This window comes from Cebus imitator, unplaced genomic scaffold, assembly GCF_001604975.1.
Source record: "Cebus imitator isolate Cc_AM_T3 unplaced genomic scaffold, Cebus_imitator-1.0 Scaffold234, whole genome shotgun sequence".
In the NCBI taxonomy this organism is placed as follows: domain Eukaryota; kingdom Metazoa; phylum Chordata; class Mammalia; order Primates; family Cebidae; genus Cebus; species Cebus imitator.
The window spans coordinates 2,079,864-2,089,199 of record NW_016107549.1 but is presented as its reverse complement, the minus strand read 5'-3'; the positions used below and the strand labels follow the sequence as shown (position 1 = coordinate 2,089,199).

Sequence of the window (9,336 nt, the reverse complement as noted above, 5' to 3'; positions counted from 1 at the left end):
TCCACATCCTTGCCAGCATTTGCTATTGCCTGTCTTTGGATAAAAGCCATTTTTACTCAGGTAAGATGATATATCATTGTAGTTTTGATTTGCATTTCTTTGATGATCAAGGATGTTGAGCATTTTTTCACATACCTCCTTGCCATTTTATGTCCTTTTTTTTTCTGTTAGAGACAGAGTCTCGCTCTGTTGCCAGGCTGGAGTGCAGTGGCACAATCTCAGCTCACCATAACCTCTGCCTCCCAGGTTCAAACGAATTCTCCTGCCTCAGACTCCCAAGTAGCTGAGACTACAGGCACGTGCCACCATGCCTGGCTAATTTTTGTGTTTTAAGTAGCAAGCGGGGTTTCACCGTGTTGGCCAGGAGGGTCTCGATCTGTTGACCTCATCATCTGCCCACCTTGGCCTCCCAAAGTGCTGGGATTATAGGCATGAGCCACCATGCCCAGCCTGTATGTCAATCTTTTGAGAAATGTGTTCTCAGATCTTTTGTCTATTTTAAAATCAGATTTAGATTTTTTTTTCCTACAGAGCTCCTTATATGTCCTGGTTATTAATCCCTTGTGAGATGGATAGTTTACAAATATTTTTCCCATTCTGTGGGTTGTCTCTTCACTTTGTTGATTGTTTCCTTTGCTGTGCAAAAGGTGTTTACCTTGATATGATCCCCTTTGCCCATTTTTGCTTTGGTTGCCTGTACTTGCGGGGTATCACTCAAGAAATCTTTGCCCAGTCCCAAAGTCCTGGAGAGTTTCTTCAATGTTTTCTTTTAGTATGTTCATAGTGTGAGGTCTTATATTTAAGTCTTCAATGCATTTTGATTTGATGTTTATATATGGTGAGAGATAGGGGTCTAGTTTCATTCTTTTGCATCTGGATATCCAGTTTTCCTAGCAGTGTTTGTTGAAGAGACTGTCTTTTCTCCAATGTATGTTCTTGGCACCTTTGTCAAAAATGAGTTCATTGTAGATGTATAAACCTGTCTTTGAGTTCTGTATTCTGTTTCACTGATCTATGTGTCTTTTATTTATTTATTTGAGATGGAGTCTCGCTCTGTGCAGGCTGGAGTGCAGTGATGCAATCTCAGCTCACTGCAACCTCTGCCTCCTGGGTTCAAGCAGTTCTCTGCCTCAGCCTCCTGAGTAGCTAGGACTACAGGCACATGCCACCAAGCCCAGCTAATTTTTTGTATTTTTAGTAGAGACAGCGTTTCACCATGTTAACCAGGATGCCTCGATCTCCTGACCTCCTGATCCGCTCGCCTCTCCCAAAGTGCTGGGATTACAGGTGTGAGCCACTGCATGTTTTTATGGCAGTATCATGCTGTTTGGGTTACTATAGCTATGTAGTATAATTTAAAGTCAGGTAATACGATTCCTCCAGTTTTGTTCTTGTTGCCTAGGCTATTCTGGGTTATTTATGATTCCATATAAATTTTAGAATTTTTTTTCTATTTCTGTGAAGAACATGATTGGAATTTTGACTGGGATTGCATTAAATCTGTGGCTTGCTTTGTGGAGTATGGACAGTTTAACAATATTGATTCTTCCAATCCATAAACATCTGTTTTTTTGTGTTCTCTTCAATTTCTTGCATTAATGTGTCACAGTTTTTATTGTAGAGATCTTTCACTTCTTTGGTTAATTCTTAGGTATCTAATTTTATTTGAAGCTGTAGTAAATATCATTTCTTTCTTGATTTCCTTTTCAGATTGTTCATTGTTGACATATAAAAAATGTTGATTTTTTATCCTGCAACTTTACTGGATTTATTTCTCACTTCTAATACTTTTTTTGGTGGAGTTTCTAGGTTTTTCCAGGTATAAGATCATATTATATGCAAACAATAATAATTTGACTTCTTCCTTTCCAATATGGATGCCCTCTTTTTTTTTTCATCTGATTGCTCGGGCTGGGACTTCCAGTACTATGCTGAATAACAGTGGTCATTCTTGTTGTGTTCCAGAACTTACAGGAAAAGCTTTCAGTTTTTTCCCATTCATTATCATACTAGCTATGGGTCTGCTATATATGGTTTTTATTATATTAAGGTATGCTTCTTCTATACCCAGTTTTTTTTTAGGGTTTTTATCATGAAGGGATATTAAATATTGTCAAAAGCTTTTACAGTATATATTGAAATGATCATATGGTTTTTGCCCTTTATTCTGTTGATATGATATATCACATTGATTGATTTGCATATATTGAACCATCCTTGCATCCCAGGGATAAATCCCACTTGATCATGATGAATGATCTTTTTGGTGTATTGTTAAATTCAGTTTGCTAGTATTTAGTTGAGGATTTTTGTATCAATATTCATCAGTGACACTGGCAGATAGTTTTCTTTTTCTGACATGTTTGTCTGTTTTGGTGTCAAGGTAATACTGGCCTTGTAGAATGAGTTTGGAAGTATTGCCTCCTCCTTTGTCTTTTGGAATAGTTTGAGTAGGACTGGTATTAGGTTTTTTTAAATGTTGGTAGAATTCAGCAGTGAAGCCATTGGGTCCCAGGGTTTTCTTTGCTGGGAGACTTTTTATAATGGCTTTGATCTCATTATTTGTTATTGGTCTGTTCAGGCTGGTCTCAAACTCCTGACTTGTGATCTGTTTTTTGTTTGTTTGTTTTTTGAGATGGAGTCTTGCTCTGTCACCTAGGCTGGAGTGTAGTGGCACAATTTCAGGTCTCTGCTGCAACCTCTGCCTCCAGGATTCAAGCAATTCTCCTGCCTCAGCCTCCCGAGCAGCTAGGACTACAGGCACCTGCCACCATGACTGGCTAATTTTTGTATTTTTAGTAGAGACACAGTTTCACCATATTGGGCAGGCTGGTCTCCTGACTTTGTGATCTGCCTGCTTCAGCCTCCCAAAGTGCTGGGATTAAAGGCATGAGCCACCGCACATGGTCATTGTTTTTATTACTGTGTTTCTGTAGTTAATGTTATGGTCAGTGTCAATCCTCTGTTTTCCTCTACAATATTGTGTTGACTATTCTGGGTTTTACCATATAAACTTAGAATCAATGTACTGATATGTACAAAATGATTAACTATGGATTAGAGACAACTGTCATCTTATCAATGTCAAATCTTACTATCCGTGAATATAAATATGCCTCCACTTATTTGAATCTTTTTTTTTTTTTTTTTGGAGACAGGCTCTCACTCACTCTGTCACCCAAGCTGGAATGCACTGGTGTTATCATGACTCAATGCAGCCTTGAATTCCTTGGCTCAAGCAATCCTCCCACCTCAGCCTTCTGAGTACCTGAGACTACAGGTCTGCACCACCAGGTCTGGCTAACCTTAAAAATTTTGGTAGAGATGAGATCCCACTACATTGCCCAGGCTGGTCTCCAACTCCTGGGCTCAAGTGATTCTCTCACCTCAGCCTCCCAAAGTGTTGGGATTACAGGTATGAGTCACTGTGCCCAGCTCTACTTATTTGGGCCTTATTTGATATTTTTCATCAGACTTTTGTAGCTTCCCTCATATAATCATGTACATAACTTGTTAGATTTATAGCAAAGTATTTCTTTTTCCCCCCATCCTTGGTGCTTTTACACCAAGGATGTATTTTTGTACAATATCATGGGGCCAGAGACTCCTCAGAGTTTTCAAATTCCAATTGTGCATTGCTGGTATGTAGGAAAACAATTGTTGTTTCCAAATTTCCCTGTTATATTGAGATTCCTCTGATTGTTTATTAGTTGCAGGAGTGTTTTGTTTTTTGTTTTGTTTTTTTAGGTCAATTCTTCGGGATTTTCTTTTCTTTTCTTTTTTTTTGAGACAGATTTTGCTCTTGTTGCCCAGGCTGGAGTGCAATGACACAATCTCAGCTCTCCCCAACCTCTGCCTCCTGGGTTCAAGCGGTTCACCTGCCTCAGCGTCCCAAATAGCTGGGATTACAGGCATGCACCACCACATCTGGCTAATTTTGTATTTTTAGCAGAGACAAGGTTTGTCCATGTTGGTCAGGCTGGTCTCAAACTCCCGACCTCAGGTGATCATTCGCCTCAGCCTCCCAAAGTGCTGGAATTACAGGTGTGAGCCACCCTACCCAGCCAATTCTTTGCGATTTTCTACATAGAAATAGTGTCACCTGCAGACAAGTACAGTTTTATTTCTTCCCTCCCAGTCTCAATACCTTCTATTTACTTTTCTTGTTTTATTCCATTAGTGAGGACATCTAGGATGACGATGAATAGCAGTGGTGAGAGGAGGCATCCTTACCTTGTTCCTGATTTTAGTGGGAAAGCATCTAGATATCAAAATGATGTATGATTTTACCTTTAGCTTCTTTTTAGAGGTTCTTTATCAAGTGGGAGAAATTTGCTTCTATCTGCTATTAGATTTGTGGACCTGAGCATGCCACCTAACCATTGCTTTTCTCTTTCTGTTAAAAAAAAAAAATCCCTTAAAATTCATATAAAGTTGCAAGTTTCAGGTTGGTTGGTTCTGACTGATAAACTGTATTATGGACCATCTGTGTGATTATGGGGAAAAGTTCAAGACACCAGCAACCTACATTGGATGGGACCACCTCTGACTCCAGGGATTGACACTCAGGTCATTTTGTCTAAGACCCTGGTGGGGACCAACAGCCTTATGATCTCAAGATTATCCCTTTGCCATGCTGGTAAGCAGCAGTACTACAGAAAACAACTTAGGCCCCCTGGCTACTTGTTTTGCTTTGAGAGAACAGTTGAGTTACATCTTCTCATCCTTTGGAAAGGACGAATGCACGTTCGTTTCTTTCCTCATCAGTGCCTGACCATGGGGTACCATGGATGTGCATTTTGATACCTTTGGGGGTCCAAGAGAATATACATGGAACAAGAGAAGCAAGAGGATAGGAAACCAGCAAGGGCACTACCCTTACCAATGCAACAACTCTTCTTAAGCAACTGAGGTGTCATGCTTAATTATCCCGAAGGTGGAGGTCTCTTTCCTTTCTGCAGAGTTCACAAAGAACCATCTCTGGGTCTCACCTGGTGGTGTACAATCATGAACAATATCTCCTGGGCTACTCCAAGAATCCAGTGATGGAGACCAAGCTAGAGGAAGTAACCACAGAGCTCTAGCCTGACCCTTGGTAATCAGGACTGAAGTGTTGACTGCTTAAGGTGCTATGTTGTCACTGCTTTTACAGGCAGGTGATGCAGACTCTGCCTGCCAAACGTAGGCCAAATCTGAGGACAAGTATGCTGGTGGTGCATAGTCAATTAACAATTGTGGTTTATGGGGTGAGAATGTTTTTGGATGGGAAGAGATGACAACACCTAATAAAGACCAAAAAGTGCTGTGCAGGCCAAAGTGCAAACCAACCAGCAAGTGGTGGTTCTGTTCCAAATGGCCTTCCCTGTATCATGGAACCAATTAGTTAACCACTTTTAGCCAAAAGTGGCTAAAGTAGAGAAGATGGCCTCAGTTATGGTTGGTCTGTCTTCTTTGTGATACCAGCTGTTTCAATAGCCTCCCACTCACCCCACTGGTGAGAGGGGAATTAGCACCCTAGGGCTATTTAGATAGCCCAACACATGATATCCATCACTGGACAAATCCAATTGACAGCAGTTTGTTAGTCATATATATTCACCCAGATGAGGAGGGTGCCATAAATCATGCAGATCCGCAAAGAAAATGCATTTGGGAGCAGAGGGCCCAAACATGGCTGTGGGAACCAGGCTTTGTAGTATCAAAAGGGTAAGGTGCTCCTTGGTTCCCCTGAGAGGATGTGATTCGCTCCTTTGAATAATGTGTGGGTTAGCAGGGATCTGAAACCCTATACAAGAGACAAAGACTATATAACTATGCTTTAATAGTATAAAACTATATTATATAGTATAATAGTAATTATATATTTTAGTTATACATAACATATACCAGTTATGTATAATATCTACAATTATATAACATTTTGCAATATATTACATACTGTATACACAAATATATCTACAAATATACATGTAAACACACTATAGCCTATACTAGATAATGCTGTACTATATAGTAGAAAATGGTCCACAAATATCTCTTCTGAATATAGCTGCAAAGGCCCAACAAAATGCCAGCAAATTGAATCTAGCAATATATAAAAAGACCTATTCAACATGACGAAGCTGGACTGAACTCAGAAAAGCAATGTTGGTTTCACATATAAATATGTACTAATATACCATATTAACAGAATAAGGGCTCTATTATCATAGGATCACCCCAAAAGGTGCAGGAAATGACTTTATTTTTTTTTAGACAGGGTCTTGTTCTGTCACCCAGGCTGGAGTACAGTAGTATAATCATAGCTCACTGCAACCTTGAACTCCTGAGCTCAAGTGATCCTCCCACCTCAGCTTCCCAAGTAGCTAGGCTACAGGCATGCACCACAACACTCAGCTAATTTTTTTTTTTTTTTTTTTTGAGATGGAGTCTCACTCTGTTGCCAGGCTGAAGTACAGTAGCTTGATCTTGGCCTACGGTAACCTCCAACTCCCTGGTTCAAGCAATTCTCCTGCCTCAGCCTCTGGAGTAGCTGGGATTATAGGCATGCAGCACCATGCCCAGCTAATTTTTGTATTTTTAGTAGAGACAGGGTTTCCCCATGTTGGCCAGGATGGTGTTGATCTCCTGACCTCATGATCCACCCACCTAGGCCTCCCAAAGTGCTGATATTACAGGCGTGAGCCACCGTACCCAGCCCACTCAACTAATCTTTAAATTTTTTGTAGATGAGGTCTTGCTATATTGCCCAGGCTGATCTGAAACTCCTGACCTCAAGTGATCCTCCTGCCTCAGCCTCCCAAGGTGTTGGAATTATAGGCGTGGCTCATGCCTGGCCAGATAATGAATATGACAAAGGTCAACACCACATTACAATGAAAACACTCAATAGAGTACAAATAGGAAGGAACTTTCTCAACCTGCTATAAGGCAGCTATGAGAAACTCATAGCTAAAATCATACTTGATGGTGAAAGATTGAATGCTTTTTATCTTAGATCAGGAACAAAACAAGAGTGTCTGCTTTCATCACTTCTATTTAACATATTAAAGAAGGTGATACCAGGGCAATTAGGTAAGATAATGAAATGAAAGCACTCCAGATATTAAAGGGCATACATACATAACTCCCCAGACAGACATACAAGATCACCAGACTTAGGGCCGGGTGCGGTGGCTCACACCTGTAATCCCAGCACTTTGGGAGGCCAAGGCAGGTGGATCACGAGGTCAAGAAATCAAGACCATCCTGGTCAACATGATGAAACCCCGTCTCTACTAAAAATACAAAAAATTAGCTGGGCATGGTGGCGCATGCCTGTAATCCCAGCTACTCAGGAGGCTGAGGCAGGAGAATTGCCTGAACCCAGGAGGTGGAGGTTGCGGTGAGCCGAGATCACACCATTGCACTCCAGCCTGGGTAACAAGAGTGAAACTCCATCTCAAAAAAAAAAAAAAAAAAAGATCACCAGACTTTATCACCACACATACAGGTGGACAAACCCAGACACAGACACACAAACTTACAAACCCTCAATGATTAAAGACCCAGAGACACCAACAGCCCAAGCCCTCTGCAATGTTCCCCAGCTTCCTTTCCCTCCTGAGGACTAACCACCATCTGACACATCATGTAATTTTGTTTGTATCTCATTTCTTGTCTCCTAGAATGTCAGCTTCAAGGGAACACTATTAGCTCAGGTTTGCTCACTATGAAACCTACAAAAGAACTTGTTACATACAAGAGTTTAATACACATTGAATTGCTGGAGCTCTCTGACTCTCTCTCTCTCTCTCTCTCTCTCTCTCTCTCTCTCACACACGCACACACACACACACACACACACAGCCTCATTATAGGGCTACATCCACTTGCTCTTAAGAGTGAATTGTTCTCACCTCCATCCCATGTGGCAGAAAAAGTATATAAGCATTGCAAAACAAATTTTAAAATAAGTTTTAAAATATAAATATTGTGTAAGTATATAATTATACAAACCTTGCAATGTTCTTCTAAGTTTAAAGTTCTTGGCTGGGCATGATGGCTCACGCCTGTAATCCCAGCATTTTAGGAGGCTGAGGCAGATGGATCACTTGAGCTCAAGACTTTGAGACCAGCCTGGGCAACATGGCAAAACCCCATCTCTACGAAAAAAAGAACAAAAAAAAGTCAGGTGTGCTGGAGTGCACCTGTGGTCCCAGCTACTTGGGAGGCTGAAGTGGAAGGATCGCTTGAGCCCAGGAGTGGAGGTTGCAATTGAGCCAAGATTGCACTACTGTATTCCAGCCTGGGTGACAGAGCAAGACCCTGTCTCAACAACAACAAAAACTTTTTGGGTAGTGCCCAGTACAGGTGGTGGCACACATTAGGACTTCAAAGCCCAGAGAGTCCATGATTCTGAGTTGCATGAGTTTGGGTAAGACCCTGTGCTCCATGCTTAACTTTCTTCATTTGTAAGATGGGAGAAGTGATTGGTTGGGCAATCAAATGAGATACTCATCATTATGAAATCACAGTGCTAAGTGCTAACGTAAGTTATCACTGAAAAAATGGACAAAGATTTTGTTTTCTTTGGTCAAATTTAGTAAGACACAAATATTTTACTTTTTCTCCCTCATCCCGAACATATGAATACCAAATTGAGATCTGGGGGCTTTCTGGATCATTGAAACAAAAAGATTCAAACTACTCCTCTTATAAGGCATTAAATTTTTCCTTATATGATGACACCAGATATTCTTCCTTTCCACTAAATTAGGCTGTTAAGCAAAATTATTCCCTGTCTGCAACTCACCTCCATTATTCCTTGAAAATTGCCTTCAGATCCATAGATCTTCTGGGTGGTACATATTGGGTCTCTCAGCCTGCACAACAGCAAAATGATCATGCCAAATATCCAAGGCAATTTAAGAATCTTTAAATGACATTAAACAGACACGTAAACATCACCAACACCTGTGGCCCAAATCAATAGGAAATCTCAAATCCAAAATACTCATGTCCAAACTCATGATTACACTTCACATGTCTCAAAATTTTTATCCATTATAAAAATAAAGATGAACCATATCTATGCCTTTGTTTATGGGGAATCCTTACTGTTCATCCCAGGGATGTAGGACTGTATTGTTGCCCAGTATACATCAAACCTGAGCAGCTCCTGAGTGTTTAAGATAAGTTAGATAATGGAAACAGAAATGATCAATGACAACATTCTCACTCATGGAGGTCCCTCCCTACCTTCCAAAGCTAACGTATCAAACCAACACAACCATAGCTTCTCTATTATAATCTCACAAGTTGGCTGTTATTTCATTTCCTTCAAAGATCTTTTTG

At 40.6% G+C, this 9,336-nt stretch overlaps 1 protein-coding gene across 1 annotated transcript in view; it reads right to left on the bottom strand.

Moving 5' to 3' along the window:
* ZNF799 (zinc finger protein 799) overlaps positions 1–9,336 on the bottom strand; it is a 24,348-nt gene extending 15,012 nt beyond the window's left edge. Inside the window, exons 1-2 of the mRNA XM_037727592.1 lie at positions 8,795–9,336; positions 7,899–7,932 (exon numbers count right to left, since the gene is read on the bottom strand). Coding sequence (XP_037583520.1) covers positions 7,899–7,904 — 6 coding nt within the window. The 5' untranslated portion in view covers positions 7,905–7,932; positions 8,795–9,336. The remainder of the gene's footprint in view (positions 1–7,898; positions 7,933–8,794) is intronic.